A 21,124-nucleotide genomic window follows, 5' to 3' on the forward strand; every position below is an offset into this window, starting at 1 on the left:
CATTGTGCGATTGTCCCCCCCGAGGAAAAAAAACGAGGACTAGGGGGTCCCCTCTTAATAGATTTTTCTGAAATGGTGAAGTGTGAGCCCCATTCCAGGCCGGACAGATGCAATGCGTGTGGGGGGAGGGTCGATGAATAAGGAAACCATGGATCATGGCATTCGGCGGAGGATAATAGCGGCAACATCTGCATGGAGTTGAATTAACATATCCTACAGCCACCCACGCGACTGAATCATTCAAGTTTGAAGAGGTCATGTCAAAAAAAGAAATTAAAGCGGGATGCCAGTGGTATCTCTTGACATCAATAGGGTTCATGGAAAATAAATGGAGAACAGGGGTCAGTACTTGCCATTATTGGCAGTTATTCAGAAACTGGAGTTTCAAGCAAATGCTGCATTTTCACATAAACAAGTGGCAAAATGAGGATGAAAAAAAATGCACAAAAGCTCAAACGCATGTATGCAATGAAAGGCTGACGCAAATATCTGTCTACTTCTACTACTGCCTCCGACCCTTCCTCTATGCTGAATGTGGGTGGAGGTAGAAAATAAAGGCATGTGTTTAAGTGTAAAGCTGTGCCCTGTAATCCTACAAAAGCAACATCACAATAACAAGATAAACTGGCCATTCAAAATAGAAGAAAAGGAATTGTTTTTTTTGTCAAGAACAATGCTGCAGTGATCATTACAATCGTCCCTGGCCCGGCCCAGACACAACATCACCAGTGGACGGAAACACTCTGCATGTCCCCGGGAAGACGCCAAATCCTGACCCAACATCTTCTGAGGCGGAGATGGCCTTGTCTAATCTCCGTGGCCAAGATAAATTAAAACAACATTGTGCATTGCAGCTTCATTACACTCCTATTGTCTTGATAAGGGACAACATCTAATGGTTTGCAAAAGACCTTTCAACATCTGGCTGCTTAAAGGTAATGGATAAAGATGGATGCTGCATTACAAATTGTTCTCAAGGTGTTTACTTTGTAGCGGTGGACGTAATGAAGTGCAGATAATCAATGAACGAATGTGTGTCGCTGCATTTTTTAAAGCCTGGACTGATGCTTGGAATCGTTATGTTGTTCAATCATAAGCATCATACTCAAAGGCCATTAGCATAGAGTCCAAAGCGTACGGCAGCTCAGTCGTAGGATACTGGAAACTGTAGTAAGAAAAAGCTTAAGACAAATTTGTGACCCCCTCCGAGAGTCATAGCACCCCTGATATCTCCATTACATTTTACCTATAGTTAAGATTCAGTGAGTAACTTCTTTACTGTATCATCCACCTCATTTAAAGGGAATGTCCGAAATCAACTTTATTTACAGAGCCCCAAATCACAAGCTCTATCGCCTCGAAACTTAGATACTTGATTCAGAAAAAAAACTAAGATTCTTTCAAAGAAAAAATTTAAGGGGAACGTGACTTAAATATAAAGTAAATACTACATGAAATAAGTTAAGTGTCTCTGGCAAAGACTTCAGGGTAGATCTCATGTTCTGAAATTAACGAAAGGCAACATTTAGTCAGGACTGACTCTACGTTTTACAGCAGCATTTGGCCCTATTTGAAAGTAGTAATGAAACTTTAAATATTTTGAGTTTAAAGTTATATTACTTGCAGAAAACCCAATATATGAATATGATAAGTACCTCAGACGGAAGTCACACACTATACCTTCTAATGGCAAATTGTACAGGACCATGGAGGTATTAACATTTCCCCTCCCTTTCTAATCCCTTTTCCCATGACAGACCTATCCGGTTTTGCATTTGGATGCTGCCTGAGCTGTCATATCTCATTCAGAAATGAAAGCGGGGTTATGGAAATGTGTGTGTGATGAGCCAGGCGAAACTTGGCTGGGGCTAGCATGAACATTTACACAGAAACGAATAAACCTCTTTAATCATCCAGAATTACCAGTCTGCATCCCAGATGAAGCGGAGGGAGCCAAACTGTGCCTGCTGGGTGTTTCCTGTCATCTTTCGATCCCTAAATATGCTTGAGAAGGTGGTGGGAGACTACATGGGGACATTCCAACGCTGTCTTGGTCACATGCCTTGACCAGAGCTCACGAGAGAAACATGTGCATCGCGCTGCCTTTGGTATTTCAGCCTGTCTCTGATCTCATCTGGATCATCATCTATACCCATCCTATCCTTTATCTCTCCAACAAAGAGGTCATCTGCATGTTTGCTGTTCCAAATACAGGCTTTCAAAGGGAAAATATGCCGGAGTGGCCTCTGAACTGAGATTTCACCTTAATCTAAGTGGATCAGGGATCACAGGCTGCCATTTAACACGGGCCCCTATAAGCAATGATGTAAGCAAATACATTGATCATTCACCCTTCACAAGGGCATTAACCTCAGGTTTTACCAGGGATAACAACGTCTGTTGGTTGATCCACTGCTTTAGTTCTGACTCAAATATCTCAACAACAGGGAATAGATTCTCATCCCGATGGTATGCACCTTGGTACAAACATTCATGGTGTCAAGAGGATGAATCCTGCAACTCTGATGTTCCACGGATACACATGTATGATTTTATATGTGATATCAAGACAGCTATTGGAGGGATTGCCATGTTATTTGGTTAATGTTAATGTCCCCTAAGGAAGAATTGTAGTCACTTTTAAATATGAATTGTGATTGTGGTGATACCATGAGTTTTCATCAAGTTGCATCATCAGGCCAAAACTTCAGTGTGCCCAACACTCAATGACCAAATAGATGCAAAACTAAAGACACTCCCTTCAGCCTCAATCCATATGATAAATATTGTCAATATGATCGTGTGCCACTTGAAAATGTCCAGAGAAGGCTAAGAAGGCCATTTTGTGTCAAGGATGAGGAACTTTAACTGTTGTACTTTCCTTCTCTGTAGATTAAACTAAGGTAGATCCCTCTGACAGGTGAGCCTGACTGATAAGGTGATCTGAGATGAAGGCAGGTGAGCATGTCTTAAGATTGCTCAGCTGTAAGTTCAAAACTAGGCTCTTATATCGTCAGTCTTATTTTTTATAGTCGGGTTGAGTGGAGAAATGGCACAAATGGACAGCGGCCGAAGAAACTAACGTTGGATAAGCGTGAAATCGTGACTTCCATGATGATACACAATCCAATTTCCAGAAAGTGAAGGGCACATTTGATCTTGTTTAGATGTGTCTGCTTGGACATGCTTTGAAAGCCAAGGCTCTTGTCTAAAGTGTCTGTTTGTCGGTATTATCTCGGCTGGACCACCAACAGAGTGGGTGATAGCACAACCTTTTTAGTGCTTTACTTGACTGCTATCGACTTCCATGTCTGATGGCACAACGCAAGACTCACATAATGGACATATTCTGAGAGAGATCAAAAAGGCAGCACATGAAAGTATATAAATCTTTGGTTTGGACGTTTGTAGGGGAAGATGAGTGATGCAACGTAACAGCAATTTAACTCGCATGCAGACTGTGGAGTGGACATGACCAGACTTTATGCAAGTATATGTTAACTAAAGCAAAGAACAGGATACTGTGATGGAGAATATAATTTAAAAGGCTACATATTTAAAATGTAATTAAGTGCATGTTGAATATTTAAAGGATGAAGCAACCACCCTGAACATATATGAATGAAAGTAAATCGATTAAAGTGGGAAAAAACGAACCTGTAAATTAACTGGGCAGGAAATGTAAAAGTCGGAAAAATGAAACAGGTAAATTAACTGGCACGTTCAATGATAACTTTACTTGGTTCAAATACTTAATGTAATACTTAAATTATGAAGTTTATTAAATATGGCCTCCATTACTGTAGCAAATATCCAGGTCAGGTTCCAGAGAAATAAAATCTTCCTTTTCATTTTATAGGAATATATATAGTATAGAAGGAGATAGACAGCTTCCACACAAATAGGATTAACATCTCTTTTCTATTTAATCATTGTGGGGACTACCACAGACACACAAGTGAATCAAAAAGGTGTTTTTGTCTATAAAAACAAAAAAAAGAATCAAACAGACGCTGGGGCAGATGGACAAGTTATAAAATCGGTATGTGCCTGAACACTGTGCACTATTAACAGAGACCCTAGTGTTAGCTTGTTGTCGTATTCATCAAATTCAGCCAATGGTGAAATAAAACCATGAAATGGATGATGAAATATCTCTGCATATTAACAAATAAAGGCAGCTAAAAGTGGTGTGTACTGAACACAAAGGACATGGGACTCTTACTTAACAAAACAGCCTGAGGGAAAATGAACATTACTCGTGGAGAAAGAATGCACCAGAAGATGATCATAAGTAAGATGATTCAGAGAGTGTTCTTTGCCATTGAATACTATTCATATGCAGTGAAACTTGTCTTACTGGTATGGCTGAGGATCAAGTAGCTATTGTTGGACGAGGCAAACGAGTTAATGAAAGGAGGAGTGTTTTTATACATAAAAGGAAGAAAAGAGTGGAATGTGTTGTTCGGGGGAAAGACACAGGACAGTATTGTCAGGCATACTTCTGTAGTGGGAATAGTTGGATGGATGATAGTGATGCTGATAGAGATGTGTCTCCCAGGATTTAAAAGGCTACAGGGAGTGACAAAAGGTCAGGGGTCATAAATGTTTCATTTCAGGAAGGGCAGAGGAGCAGTGAACCTTGGATAGCTTGCAAGCATGTTTGTTTCACCCCCTGCAACCCCACCTTACACACACAGAGATACTTGATTCTACTGCAGTGGCTGTAGACAGAAGAAACAGACTGCATGTATTTAATGAGCGGTGGAAGACATTTGCATATTGCTGTACTCTTCCTGCATATGATGTTCAACCATATAAGCACCACACACGCAGGGACAACAGACAACACCCACGTAGAATCAGGAGAGAAGCACGTAACTGGTTAAATCCGACAAATGTACTGATTAGATGTGCAGGAAAAATTGGTAAGGTCGATGTTGTAGGTGGTTGCCATATGCCCATTGAATCCTGAGGTGGAAATGTGTCTGGCTGTGAGGGTAGGCAGCGAGGGGCCCCTGAGGAGCTGCATCCCATGCTGGGCAACATGGAGACAGACGGAGGACAGAGGAAGGAGAAACCAGCTGCTGCTGAAAGTAAATCCTGAATGGCTGGAAAATATATTTGGTGCGAAGAAGGAAGAGGGTGGCATTTGTGGTCAAATAAAAAAAAGCCAGCAAAAGAACTTTAGCCTGGTATTGTTCACCCATCTGCTACAAGAATTTGCATTGAAGATAAACTGGCATTGTTTCGTTAGAATAAATAGTTTGAGGCCAATGTTCAGCGGCGTTTTAGAAAGCATTCCAAAGTTGCTGGTGGTGGATTATACACTGGAAACATAGGTTATGTCTCACTGATTCGATTCAGCTTTTGCTGCAGTCTTCTCCTCCTCCCTGCCTCCGACTCATACAGCTTCTGACACATACTCCTAGAGACCTCCTACACACTAACTACACAGACAACACCACTCTCCCACTTCCCATCTTGCAGAGAACGGATACGAGGAGAGGTGTGTATCGGGTCATTTAGAAAAACACCTCTAGGTGCCGGTGTTTGTTGATTTGTTTGCTCATGTGTAGTGTTTTATGCCATGCATAATGGATACGGCAATTCCCAGAGAGCCCTGCAAGAGGGAAACACAATGCACTGTCATAGATCTCGAGTCATACAGCACAGAACAAGCCCTGGGGACAGGCGGATGTTGATACACCAGAGAGTGACTAAGTGACTTTCAACTTCCGACTACACTAACTAATTCACTGCAATAATTAAATAATCTGTGAAGCTGTTTTGCTGGTTTTAACAGGCATGTACTTTGTACGTGTTAACAGGAGTGGCAGAGTGAATTAGAAATATTGCATTAGTTAGAAACTGTGTGTGTATATAAATATCTTTAGTAGTTGAAAACATTAGACCCATATTGTTCGACATCAGAGATGATATTAAAGAACCTATAAACATTATAAATTATTAACCCTTAAAGCGTTTTGCTCCGGGCTGTTGCTAAGGCAGCTGTTGAGTAGCAGGACTCCTCTATAAACGTCTTTGTTCACACACACTCTCTTCAAACAGGTAACTCTGTCTCAAGTTCAGTAAAACATTCTGTCAGATCTGCATGTTTCTTTCAACAAACCTTTGAAAAAGCTCCGTCCTTTGTCTTCAAACAAACAAAAAAAACTATAAAGTTACACATTCAAGGGTTTCTGCATTACGTTAACACAATATGTGCAATTTTTTTCAAACACCACTGCTGTTGAGCTAATTTGTCTCCCTGCTCTGAAACGAATGAATGGACCTTGTTATGTTGTTCAAAGTAGACGACAGAACGCCGGACATAACAATCCTTGTCAATCTTGTCAGAATTTTCAGTTTAAGGGTCAAGGGTGTTGTATTAACTTGAAAACATCCATCCATTTAGCACGCAGGTCAAACGATAACACGCTTCAACATTCAAATTTTCACCTTGCGGCAGGAAGTGCATTGTTATTTCACGCTGTCAAATGACTCGCTCCATTCTCTGAAGCTTGTCAGTTATCTTGATGAGCTGACTACCTTGACGACACGCAGCCTGAGGGCGAGCGGAGCGGCATCTGTAGAGCCACTGCAGGCGTCGGAGCAGCAGATGGCGAGAGGAAAGTAAACATGACTATTCTAATGGTGCTCGTTCTCCTGGGCCCAACCGATAAGCATGAACACTTAAAGGTTCAGTTTAGGATACAGGCCTTTAAAGTTTGCTGTACAAAGTTTGCTGGAATTGTTAAATGTCGCATACGTTGCGAGAATGACTGAGAAATGTCAATGTTTTAGTGATGATCAGAGGGATTTCCTCGTACAAGAAACAAAATCTTTACACATGAGTTATTGGGTTTCTTGTGATTTTGTCTACAATGCCATGTGATGGGTTGTCAGTTCGTTTATATGCAGAGCCAGTTGACATGTCGTGCTGTCACCTTCTTTTCCTTCATTTTCCCAACAAGGAAGTTACGCAGCCAACAGGCCAGTCAATGAAATGAGCACAAGACTGGAAAATGGAGATGAGGTTGGAACGACCTCGCCAAAAATAGACTTCCCTCAGCACACACACTCTCACCATACTCTCACAACGCAACAGCATGGAAGGCCTCCGTGTTTCTGCTGAGAAAACCACGCCATCTTTTTGCTGGGGGATTTTTGGCCTGTATTTAAAAAACAGTGGAACACAACTCGGGGGTTAATTCTGCTCGTGGAGAGGAAAAGTAGAGTGAACCAAACTGAACCAGCTATCAAAGTAGGTTATGCAAATGTCTCCTCATACTTTAACTCTACATTTACTTATTCAAATTCATAGTAGCTGAAATTAATATTTAGTTAAATTTAAGATTGATAGAGTGATATATTATTTGGATTAAACCAACTGTTCACGGACCCTCAGCTACAATCCAGCGTTTTTAAGTCAAAGGGTGTCATCGATTTCAGTCACTTTCTATTTCCTCTGCAATGTTCCATGACATTAACGCCACATGTTGGAATTCAAGATCGATGTTTCACTGATAAACAAACTCTATTTGGCTTTAGGGACGGATTTATTCAATATTTTCTCAGACCAAAAGATCAAAACAGCCTCTAAATATATTTCTTAATAAATCTGGGCATTACAGTATTTAAATAAAAGGATAATACTCCGTTAATAAACAACTTTAACAAAAACAATGCAAATCCTTTCACCCAGTGTTTCTGCGTATCACATGTACTGTGACGCCTGCTTCTCTCTGTGGCCTATTGATCAATATTCCTGACACGCCAAAACGCGATCATTAGCCAAAACCTTCATGGACACAGTTCATGCAGAGTAGGTGGAACTCGCCACACCATTACAGCCTTGACCCTATAGATGACCTTTAAATTTCACAATAGGCAGCCCACAATAGCTGCCATGTGCCGAGTGGTTTAATCTACACAGCCCATCTGCTGCGGCTGCTGCCTGTGAGTTGAATCTGCGGGAGGAGAGAGGGAGTGCCCAGCTTCCCTCTGAAGCTCCTGGGTGTCTGTCTCACTACATCCTGTGGGACAGCTGTATGGTAATGTGCACAAGAGGCCGGGGACAGCAGCAGTGACTGGGATTGCCAGGCAGACACTGAACAAGGACCCCCTTCTCAGTGGGTAGCCAAAGGCATGAACTTGGCCGATTAGACATTCAGGAAACAAATAAGGCTCCATCACAGACGGGCACCCCGAACCAACAACCGCCCAACACACACACACACACACACACACACACACACACACACACACACACACACACACACACACACACACACACACACACACACACACACACACACACACACACACACACACACACACACACACACACACACACACACACACACACACACACGGCTGCAGAGCAATTTCCGAAAAAGGAAGAGGAAAAAACTCTTAAACTGTTAAAGTGATGAGTGAAGAACTCTTCTGGTTTTTTCTGTCTTGTAGAAATTTACTACATGTTGTAATTGCGATAAACATCACGTACAGGCATCTCTGAATATTATCTACGCTCAGGAATCCTTACAAAGAAACAGAGAGCAGAATTGAGATAGTCAGTTTTTATGGCTACAATCGAGAGGAATTCATTTTACTTCAGTGCCACGGAAGTGTCGTTTTGTTTCCTCCTGCGTCTCAGCAGAGAGGCAATCAGTGACAAGTCAGACATTTCAGGTAGGACCGGCACAGGAAAATGATAATGCTTTGGGAAAATCAAATCAATAATTCAAGGCCAGGCAAGTTGCAGATCTAATCCTGACGTGATGATGACGAAGGACAGGCAGGGGTGTGGGCAGCAGCGGAGGACCCCGCAACAACCCTCCTCTCCCTCCCTCTATCTGTAAACTGTTGCCTGGCAACAGGATTCATGCTCGCTGGCCTCCAGGCTGCAGTGTGCTGCCTCTGGCCTCATCCAGGGATAAGGCTCTTGTTTGATATTAGAGTCGACCAATTCTGGCAACGGATGCAGGGTTTGCCATTCACTAATGAATTCTGCAGAGGTTGCTAATGAAGCCCTCAATTTCAGGAGAATGGGGCCAATTTTATCTCAAAATGTGACACCAAGCCATAAATCAGGGGCTGGGTATGTACTGTCAAGTTCTCACCATGTGTATTATTGCAATTTGTCACTCACCTCAATCCTAACAATGCCATGAACATCGGGCCACAGCCCCAACAGGATGGAAACCATCATATTTAAAAGGAAACAGCCAAGACAAGAGAGTTTCCCTTTTTGGCCCATGCCATCTGTCTCTGACACACTCTGTGACGATGTCACCTAATTATTATGCAAGGGAGAGGTGCTTAGAACAAATGCATTGTTCCCAAGCAAAGAGCTAGTGTCTAAAATCACTGCATTATCTGTGTTTCTTCTGCATTGTGCTCACAAACTAAGTGCGTGAGGATGAGGAAGACGAGCGCGTCATCAAATTGTGACCTGACTGAATATTCGCTGGAAGATAAAACAGACGTAACAGAGAGGGATTACAAGGGAAGACGTCTTCCACATTGGGGCTGAGAGGAAAAAGCTGACAGAGATTCAACTTTAAGGATTACAGGCTTTGCCTCACCATACAGGCTGCGATTTACCTCACATAAAAATACTCTAAAGCACAAGCTGTCCTGATGAAACACTTGTTTCTCATTAGAGGAAGTGCTGAGCCAACCAAATGCAAACACACATGGCATCATGTTGAGCAAATCAACCAGACATAGTTACTTGTGACAGAATCCGTATGGAGCTAATATTCTCCTTTGTTGGGTAATAATTAGATTAAGCAGGAAAGTTTGTGAGTGCTTTTTCATCATAAGCAAAGTCAAATATTTATATTTAAAACATCTTTGAAGATGTCTGACAGACAAACTGTAGATGGAAAGCTAAGTTTTAGTCAAAACTGCTCTGACTTCTCAAGCTGCTTTCAGACCTGCAGTCGGGGCATTTTCCTGAAACTTTTCACAGGGGCTGAACGTGAAAACACAAATGTCTGCTGTCAGATGCTCCAGGGTTTTTTCCACACTTTGTCGTTGTTGTGAACGCGTCTGACCCAGACGATCTCCTGCTGCGTTCTTCATATGTGAAAGGCAAACACAGACAAATGTCCGGACCCCATTTTCCAGAGTTCTTGTCTGAAAACAGCTTTGGTCTTCCAGGTTGAAATCAGTGCAAACTAGTGAGCGTCTGTTTCAGTGACCAAAATAAAGAACCAGTGATTAAAAGATCTTAAATATTTGAGATGTCCGTTTGCGCCGTGACCGATGTATGAGCACATCAAGCATCTTCCACCGTAGACTAGAAGGCCCCACAATACACCTCTTGCATTTGCGAGATCTAATTGTTTAACACGAGTAAAGCTCAAGGCTGCATTAGCTAGCTTTGCGATTTAGTCTAACATTTTCGACAGCACTGAATATAAACATCTTCCTGCTTTTAATTTGTCTTGTAAATGTATTTGTGATGTATTTAAGCTTTAAATAGCTTTTTTTAAGGCTTGAGCAGCCCCTGGGGAAATAGACAACATTTTCCCATTTGCATAAATTAGAAAAATTATATATCTAAAAGAAAAAGTAAGGCAGACAATTGCCACAGGGCAGCGCGTCTTACGTGTGAATCCAAATCTCAGCAGGTGCTTTCAAATGCACAGATATGTGAACATGAACTTATAGTGACTTGCATCTTAACCCTACTCTTTAAATATGATGGTCTTGTAGAATAAATATTTAAGGTATCCACATTTATCATACTTTGTAGAAGCTATATTATAAACACAGACTTTGCAATTGAATGTCCTGTATGTTACCTTGAAAAATAGCTTAACAACATAGTTTCCTGTTTCACAGTTTTAAGTGTCCATAAATGATCTAAATGCTATAAAGGCTGGCAGCTCAGGAGGTACTAAAACATTCTCAAGTATGAAACATGAATTTGTAAACTGGTAAAAGGTTTTTATTGGACTAATATTAACTGAAGAGATGGGACAGAAAATAATTCTGACACCCACAGTAAACAAAGTCCGGGCGGGTGAAAGGTTTGATAAAGAATAAAAAAGTAAATGTCATTACTCAACGAAGTAAAAGTCATGACCAATGGGTCACTTTTAATGGTACCTGGGAAAAAAAGCTCTTTATGTCTCTATGGATATAAGAAAAGGTCAAATCTAAGTTTACAAACTCTCCTCTTGCTTTTAGCGGTGGTAAGAAAAAGAAAGTGCACTGGATAGAGGCTGGTGCTGACTTGGCAGGTGCATCTACAGCTGGCTAGGGGGAAGGAGCAGAAGCACAACCTGGCCACAACGCTCTCTGGCGGCGCTGCAGGGTCCCACCCTCCCATGCTCATCACAAATTAAAGAGACCGGTCGGATCAAATCAGCACTTTTCTCTTATCCACTGTAGCGTGCCGATGTTGTAAGGAGGTGTCAGGGAGGCCCTGAGAAGATCAGGGGAGATGAAGCATGAAGCGCACACGTGGGCACTGTGGGCCCTGAGCAACTTCACCACATCCAGGGAAACTTCATCGCCACAGACTCCGGGAAACAGATATGCAGGAGAACTTCTCCAAAGGATCTGATGAATAGTTTGGGGTGAAAGTTTGGCTACAGAGGCAGATATTGGGAATAATTGATGAATTATCTTGTAATGTAGAAATGGTTTGAAGGTAGAACATACACATGTTCAAGAGTGACGCTGCGAAATACAACATTAAACAACAAAGTAAGCGCTCTAAAGATATTGAGCAAACGTTCTATTTATTTAAAATATTATTATTCCTTGGTTGGAAAATACAATCCATGGAAAGCTTTGAACGAAAACTCCACCGAATCACAGGGCAGCGGTGGCTAAGAGCCGATCAGATAGTTGATGGTCTGATTCCCAGCTCCTCCAGTCAAAGTGTCCTTGGGCAAGACACTGAACCCTATATTGCCCCAGATGATGTACCATCTGTGAGTCAGAGGTGTGCTATGTATAGAACAAGCTCTGAATGAGAGTGAATTGTCGTGTTAAGCCTAGAAAAGCTCTGTATGAATGACGACCATTTACTCACTTATAGTGTTGCCCGACTCTAAAAGGACAGTTAGCGTGAGATCAATATCGATAAAGCAAGATATGAGATGATATAGATATAACATAATGTCTTTTTTATTCCACACATTCTCCTCCCCCCTGTTAAGAAGAATGCGTCATCCACTACACACAGATCAGTTGGAGGTTGTGCTTGTAGCAGTGAATGTAGTTTTTAGCCGCTAGCATTGAGCAGAGATGAGAAGTTCCCTTTTTAATGCCATGAGACTCGACGGCTCCTATAAAGGGAAACCGAATTGTTTCTCAAATACTCCAGGAAAAGTCCAGGAGCTATAATGCATGTATTTTACCAGGAGTAATAACTAACTTCATTTTGTTACAGTATCCTTTATAAAAGTAGTAACATAGAAAATACCCCAAATTGAAAAGCCTCTGAAAGTCACCTTTAGTGTAACACAGAAGTAACTCTCATTGGACTAAACTAAATCTGTCCCCCCCCCCCAACATTGCTTGTGTTTTTCCACTGAACTAATGGTAAACAAGTGGGAGGGGTAAGAAGTGGAGTAATGAGGCAGTGCTAATTACATCAGGGCTCTGTTTGAATGAAAAGGCTTTGGATGCTGCTGCCCTGTCAGGAGACGGAGCTGGAAAATCTAATGTAGCCATGGAATCCCTTTCATTGTCATCCATCACAGTAACTCAACACACTAATGACACACTGCAGCTGAGATGTATAAAAAAAGAAAACCTGAGCTCAAATCCCATCCAGCTGCTCTGTGTTACTGTATCTGAGCATCTTGTGCATTCACGTGAGGTGCCTCACATTGATTTTCCATTTTATATTAATAAATCAATCCCTTCGACATGCCCCCCCCTCCCATCCCCATCGCAGGAGGACATATTGATTGCTTTGTTATTCTGCCTTAAGGAGGCCCATGAATTGCTAATGAAAATCCACATTCTGCAGGGAACTGCGTCAGGATAAATATTCAATTCCTGGCCATGCAAAACAAACAGAGCTAAACTGTTGAGGGACCGGGGGGGAATTCAGCGGGGTCACAAGTTGTGACCTTGTATAATATGTTTTTGTTGATTTTAAAATCCGGGGAAGGCAACAGGTTTTTCCAAAGGCGTCAACTTTAAGAGAAATGACAACACTTCAAACATCATAAAGTATAAAAACATCTCCTGGTCATGACTGCTTGCCAAACAGTTTCAACACAAACTCCCTTAAAGCTGGATTCTTATTAGTATAATTTTCAAAGATTTACTGGACACTTGAAACCCTAAAGACGTTTAATCTACAACTAGAATGACTCTCAGTAGAGAGCATACCTCCACCAAGGCCCAACAGTCCCATTGAATTCAATCAAGCCGCACCACACTGCACACACTCATAGATATCAGTCCACTTAATATTCTGGATTCCTCGCATCAAGAGCCATGAATTTTTTTCCTGGGAAATGGATGAAAATGTCCTATTTCAGCTATTCCCCAAACTATTATAGCTTCTTTCTTGGCCCATGTACCATTTTTCCACCAAGTTTTGTGGGAATCTGTTCAGTAGTTCCTGTGTAATCTTGCTGTCAAACACACAAACCAACAAGCAGAGACAAAAAAAAAAAGAAACTCCTTGAAGGAGGTAATGATACGAGACAAAGAAAAGCTGCAAAACCTAAAAGAGAAGCCAAAACTCTGGAGCCAATAGTCTTTAATAGCTTAGTAATTGGCATTTCTGATGGAACCACATCACAACCCTGTGCATGCTCGTACACAACGAACCGAGGCCAGGAATCCAAACCCAGATCACACTATTTGAATGTTAGTTTGGAAGCAAAACACTTTGCAAGAAAAGAAAAATTACTGGTAACACAATTTTTTCTGGTCTGGTTCTTAACGGCTCCTTCTGTCTAATGTTTGAGTGCTGATAACACCCTGGAGAACACTGGAGGGTTTGAAGTACAGCTCACACACACACACACACACACACACACACACACACACACACACACACACACACACACACACACACACACACACACACACACACACACACACACACACACACACACACACACACACACACACACACACACACACACACACCTTTTCAAATGGTACTCCACGATTATTATCCCTCCGCAGCAAAATAATTCCCCTTCACACCGAGATAAAGTGTGTACACTTTGACATATGCACTCAGGCAGTTCGCCAAACAGAGGAATCAATATGAGAAGCTGAAATTAGATTCTCACTCTTGTCTACATGGACAATGCTTTTATTCACCGTGAGGTCAGAGCCGTCCTGAGGAATGACAATACATATGTAAATACGTTTAAGGTGGGAAAAGGAGCTGCACTTTTCTTCCAGTGGACATTGGGACAGATGACAGATCAACAGGCCCGGCTCTGGTTTGTGCTTCCTGCGTAGCCTGATGTGACCTCAACATGGATGCAGATGTCCTGCTGAGGAACTTGTTGTTGTGCGTCTAAGCTGGTCGACACATGGGGACGAAAAAGCACCAACAAAGAACACTTTGATGGATCTGCAGGAAACGTTTTTTATGTGAATGTGGTGTTTGATCTCGATGGTTTCAGTTTATATTAAAGGAGATTAGGCTTAAATATAAAACATACGATAGCCTAACATAGCTGAAGACTTGGATAGAGCAGAGTCCAGCACCGGGCGTCGCTGAGGAAACACATCGACAGCCACAGGAGCGCAAGTGTAGCAACTGGTGACAGGTACTTTCCCAAGAACACAACTAAACCACAAAAAACAGGAGGACATGGAGGCCATAACCCATTTGATGTGAGTGACTGTGCATGTAGCATGTGTGTCTGTTCACGGGTGAGGGGTTGGGTCATATGTTAACGGAACCGGGCGGCTGGTTATTCGACTAGGTGATAACCTGTTGGGTCCAGTACGGAGCTTTGCTTGTTTACAAAAATGGACCCATGGACTTTAGGGTAGAGTAAGCTGGCAAGTGTGTCTGTGCAAACTATAAGCTAAGTAGTGATAGGGCTTACTGAAATTTGAGAGGCCATTAAATTCAGTAAGGAAATAAATTTGCAGCTCAAGGCAATCAGATTTTAAAGTATGAGTTTTTAAAAAGGAGGAGACTAGATTTACATCCAGATTATATTTCTCCAAATTATCCCAAAACCAGTTACGATGCTTGCAACATAAATTGCATTTGTAAATGTGATCTTCACCCTGAACTTCATACAGTGGATATTCATCTCTGCTTCAGCGTAATAAACAACTGACGGATTCTTCAGTTTCTTTATAAATAAGCACAAATAAAAAGCCCTGAATAAGATGCATGAAATCTGGAAAGGTAACTTGTCCCCGTCACAAGACAAATTAGCCACAGAAAACAAGCAGCAAATAAGCACATTTGTTTATAATAGACCAGACTCAACGTCGGTGAAAACTTTGTCGGTGCACAGGAATCATTTTTGATCTTTGATGACAAGTGACCACGTGGTAGTTTAAGCTGAAACAACGAAAGCATGAAACAAGCTCGGCAGGTTCCACAGAAATTAGCTGGGTGAACTAACGCTGTGTTAAAAGTCTGGAGTTGTGCAACAGAGCAGAGCTGTAACGCACTGGCAGCCTTTCTAATGCAGGCAGCCTGCAGTGAGTCAGAGGCACTGAAACAACAGAGATGCAGCGTTTGACCCAGCGCTGGCACGAAGGAGACAGGGTGCACCGACGCTTCGCCAGGTCCTCAATTATCCCTGTGCCACCACATGCCGTGCCCTGTTGCGATACTGACAGCCACTTTACATCCGGTGACTCATCAAAGTCTAGCGCACCCAAGGCTGATCGCTTGGTAATTTCACTTCCTGATGGCAGCCTTGGCGTTTGCTGAGAGGCAAACAATGCAGCAACATATTGTTAATCAAAGCATATTAGGGCACAGCTACGCAGGTTGAACCGGGATTTGGTTTTAACATCATGACATTTAATACTGTAATCATGAAAAGTAGAGTTGTCATCATGTGTTTGTCAGACAAGTCACAAAAAAAACATTAGACACTTTTAAATAGGTAGAGTATCAATTAAAATCCTATATACGAATAGAAGGCTGGCATTTCATCTTTTTGTAACTCGCTTCTCGAACCAAAGCTGGAAATAAAAGAACCTCTTAGGATCCTTTAGAACTGACCTTCTTAGGATTTGCCAAGGATTTTTTAGTACAATTACAATTTCATCAAGCATGTGGAGGTGTGCAACAGCGTAAGAGCTCCTTCAGACTCTTAATGTAGTACTGAGTGGTGCACTCATTGTCGTCATAACAACCTGAACATTTGTTGAGGCTCTTAGCCAGGAGTGTCTGCATGTGGAAAATGAAAAGAGGGAGTTGGTGCCTGAAACAAAGCAGATGTGTGGACTGCTTATCAACACTAATGTCGGCAAAATGCAGAGACGGGAATAGAAATGGTGGACATGGCACAAAAGAGGACTGCAGCAGCAACAACGTGCAGGATCCTGATCAGACTGGGCAGTGAAAATGTCCACAACTCTCTCAATATCATCGATGTCCAACAAGACGGTGTAAACACGTAGGGTGTAGCTGTAAGTCACAACCACTCCTAACAGTGTTTTGACATGGGGACAGTCGCACTGAGCGTTCAACTGCCTCAGTGATCATTTAAATTTTAGTTCATGCTGCCCCCTGGAGGTAACAGAGCAGCATTTTGGAGTTGTTGCAGACCAGCACAGTGGGATTGTGTTCAGTGGTGTCGTGCGTGGCATGATGGGACTGAGAAACTGACACAAGAGAAGACGAGGAAACAGATGCAAGTGCTACAAAGTGAAAAGAGTATTTTTCTTACCTGTGTGTTCAGAGTGTCGGGGAGCAGGACATAGGGGAGAGAAAAAAAGAGAGAAACATTCGTGTAAGCAAAAGCCTCATCAGAGGTAACCAGCATGAGCTAATTAGTGCATTACAGGCAGGTTCAATGGGCTGCAAAGTGCTACAGCCATTTCCACCCTAAAACAGCACGATATCATTATTTGTTAAATCCAACAGTTGCACAGTGAAAGGTTGGAGACCTGAGCAGGGCGTGGAGCCAGGCTCCTGGTGAGAGCTGGGACAGTCTCCAGCCTCCTCTGACCCTCAACTGGAGAAATGGTGTCAACAAGTGGAAAATGAGCGGGTGGTTAGATGACGTATAATTGTGGCCAGATTAATCGATGTTGGAAGACCTCAGGTTCAGGTTTTAATTGGAGCTACTTTGATTCTCAACATAAACCGAATGTTAACTTAATAAGATCTGTGCATTGTTCTGACTAACACAGACAGTCAATCTGGAAACACTCTTCTTATAAAAAGGTCTCCATTTGCATTGCAAAGTAACATTTTAGAGTTTTCTCTCGTTGTTTGGATGAACTGCCCGTTTAATTGTATCGTTGCCACAGTTAACCATTATTTTCAGACTGCAGCCGTGGTAATGAGGTTTTAAAACAGCAGCTTGACACTTCTAAATATCTGGCAAGCTCTTCTGAGGGTTGTCTGTGATCTACTTGGCAAATTCACACGGAAAAAAAGCTAAATGTGCTCATTGACCCAGTACAGTGAACTAAAAACAGCCCATTAACTGTGGAAGAAAAACACAAACGATAAAGACAGATTGCAACAACATTAGTTTAAGAAGTTCACACCTAAGGAACAGGTATGAACCTACACAAATGTGAAAGGAACTGTTTGGACCTCTGTGAGGACTAGAGGAGGGTGGGATTCACAGCTCGGTAATGAAGGTGTTTGTTGTGGGCGTCTGATGTAACATTGTGTGGGTGCTGAAGCAATTCTCTTTTGGCTTCACAGAAATTGATTTCGGTTTCTCGACCAATTGTACGCACCAGCATCGGCTGAAATGGTATCAGCACCGAGGCTTCAACGGCACAAACAGCTGAGAGGTAAAAGCAATTTCTGTGCTTGGCTTTACTGCACACTATCATTGTTCTCGACTGTTTCAGCTCAGGTTTGTTCCTTTTGTTAGTCGGAGAGCAACATGTGAAAACTACTACTCCCACACACGAGACACAGAGGTCCACTTTCTGAGAAAAGACAGAGGCATCTGGTCACAGGGAAGAAAATTAATGTGTTTTTCACTTCTCTGCCACTTTTGCTTTTCTTGTTTTTCCACCTTCATATTTTACTTACTCATCACCACACACACACACACACACACACACACACACACACACACACACACACACACACACACACACACACACACACACACACACACACACACACACGTTAACTGACTAAAATGATTCCAAACATTATCTCGAAGGAATCTCCCCCGTCAGCTCAGGACTTCACATCCCATCACTCTTTGTCACCAAAACGGTGTATCTTAAAAGATGCCAATAAGCAGATGGAAATCCCTAACGCTCCCATGCCTCACAAACTTTAAGTAACATAAAACAATAAAAACTAGTTTGTTTCATGTACAGGTGCATAAAGACAAAGTCAATTAGAACGCATCATTAAGCATTAATATTATGCCACTTGTCATTAAAGTGAGTTCAGAAGTGGATTTTATGCTTCAGAGATGCAAGCTGCTCTGGGAAATTAGATCCTGCACATAAAGATGCAAAGCAAAAGAGAAACTAGCTGCGTCCAGTGGACGTTATGGTGAAGTACAATTGTTTAATCTGCAATGCTTTCAACTACTGCATCTGAAGATCAAAGCATACGAAGGCTCGAGTCTCAGTGCGGCCGCGTGTTCGATGTCGAACCGGACATTTTCAGTGTCTTTTCCGCTCTCTCTCCCCATTTCACGCCCCCAAAGAATATCTTTAGAAAAAAAGAAATGTATAGTAAAATATCAAAATTGAAATCACACTGATAGTCTTTATCAATTTATTAACATTGCCAGAAGATGTATTGTGAAGAAGCTGCACGGTGGAGGAGTTATTTCAGGCATCTCTGGTCTCAGAAGTGAATAAGCCCCGTTCATGGGACAATTCTACAGCTTGAATAGGCATAAATATCTCGTGGTTCAATCATCCGGATCAATCGCAACTTTAAAAACTTTAAGTAGGTTTGTACTTTATGAATAATTAAAATCATACTTTTTCGCCATGGCTCAAAGTTAAAGTTTCTAAATCAATAATAATCTGTGTTGGAGAAACTGATTCACGCGGACTTGTCCGTACTGAACCTGAATGACTCAATTCAGTCAGGACAATAAGCAGCGTGGGTACGGACGGCTGCAATTCTGCACTGAGGAGAAACGGAATAAATGAATGAGAGAAGGAAAAAGGCTGCGGAGGAAGAGGAAGAGAATTACAAAACTGACATAAGGTAGGCAGAGCGAGTATTGATGTTTCATGAAGAGTGAGTCAGGCGTGTGCCAGCCATACTTCCTCTGTTCCGTGCCCAGAGAGAGCAGCGGAACGAGGGCGGCTGTAATTTCCACTTTGCTCTTCTGTTAATGACACAAAGGGGGAAGTGTGTCCTTGAAAGAGAATAAAAGACATATTTTCATATAAACAGACAGGATGATGTTTTATTCTCATTTATCACAGATGAAAAAATGAGACTCTCGAATTAAAAGAATGAAGGACTTTCCGCAAGGATTTTTGAGCTCCTGCAGGAAGGAAACTTCCACGCAAACTATAACTATCAGTCCATTTAGCAGATAGTTAATTAAAAAAAAAGTTATTCTGAAACCATTTTAATAATCAATTAAATATCATGTGTCAAACATTTGATGTTTTCACTTGCTTAAACTTCTTGGTTCCGCATAATAACTAAACCAACAAAACTAGATGACTTTACAATTTGAAGTGTTGATCGGACAAAGCGAGCTGAAGGAAATTTTTAATATAAGAAAGAAAATTGGTTAATTAACTGATAGCAAAAAAATTAATCACTCGTAGCCTTTCTTCTTCAGGCATCTGAATTACAATTATTTTGTACTTCCTCTTTTAGCCAGTTTTAGGCTGAACACTGTGCATGACACCATAACAAAATCAATGTTAGTGAGACAACATTCTGGTATCTTTCATATTCTTTGGCCATGATACATTCTGATGTGACGTTAATCGATAAACTAAGTAAAAAGGAGCCTATTGTATGATATTTCAGCACAAAGATCTACAGGAGATGGTCAAGACACTATTTATAGTCTTCTGATTCAGCACATTTACATAAGTAGGAGCTCATTTTAAATGAATGCAGCCAGCTCCTCTCTGCACAATGCCTTGATGCTTTTGAAAGACAAAATGCAGATTGTCAGAGAGGTATCAGAGGACCTACTTAATTGAATAAATAAGTAGCCATTTTGTATGCAGACGGTAAAAAGAAAAGAAAGAATTCAGAGGGTTACGTGTGCGGCTGTATTTAGCACAAACACAGCTACAGGAAAGAAATGTCTGGTCATCCTGGGAAAAACTCAATGTCACCTTAAATCGGCAAAAAACTGCTGTTGCCAATCAAATGTGAGCAAGCGTTTATATTCAATGCACGAATGTTAGTTCTGCTGTCAATCGTGGGAACGTTGTGGCCAAAGATACAATTACTGGCACTGCAATAACTCCTAAGAGTTGCGTGATCCTACCTCATAGTTTTATGAAGCACTATGCAGTGTTCAGGGACGTGATAATCCTGCACTCAGGGGTGTGCTCCTCAAACTAAACCTCCCGGATCATATTTCATTTTCTCACCAATACCTGCAGCAACGCAGCCTCTTGGTGTTTTGTTTTTTTCCAACCGGGCTATTTTTGGTCTGAACACAGGCGTACTTGTCAGACCTGGGAGGTGCAGTTCACCACAGCCAAGGTCATTTTTAAATTGTGCAAATAATAAATATGGACGTCACAGCCTGAACCTGGCGGTCTTCCATCATCTCTCACAATGAACATGCTGTTAATCGATGTCAGATGATGAATCGGCTCAACCAGACTGAATATAATCACCTGGCCGCTGACAGGCAAAGGAACAGTGAGTGTGCATCTCTGAGAGGAAAAGATGTTCAGTCATCAGAGCTCTGAGGCTTTAAACTTACATCATATACATTTAGATATGGTTTACATATTGTCCCTGTCCAAGGAAAACCAT

The 21,124-nt window shown here is 41.7% G+C and overlaps 2 protein-coding genes across 3 annotated transcripts in view; both read right to left on the reverse strand.

Annotated features, from left to right (window-relative positions):
• fbxw7 (F-box and WD repeat domain containing 7) overlaps window positions 1-21,124 on the reverse strand; it is a 62,126-nt gene that overhangs the window by 31,928 nt on the left and 9,074 nt on the right. The gene's annotated exons all lie outside the window — the stretch shown is intronic.
• Window positions 8,321-21,124, reverse strand: part of LOC118117273 (cilia- and flagella-associated protein 251-like) — a 62,620-nt gene continuing 49,816 nt past the window's right edge. The window contains exon 6 of the mRNA XM_035169382.2: window positions 8,321-16,883. Within this exon, the coding sequence (XP_035025273.1) occupies window positions 16,782-16,883 (102 nt within the window). The 3' untranslated portion in view covers window positions 8,321-16,781. The remainder of the gene's footprint in view (window positions 16,884-21,124) is intronic.

Source organism: Hippoglossus stenolepis, chromosome 2 (genome assembly GCF_022539355.2).
Source record: "Hippoglossus stenolepis isolate QCI-W04-F060 chromosome 2, HSTE1.2, whole genome shotgun sequence".
In the NCBI taxonomy this organism is placed as follows: domain Eukaryota; kingdom Metazoa; phylum Chordata; class Actinopteri; order Pleuronectiformes; family Pleuronectidae; genus Hippoglossus; species Hippoglossus stenolepis.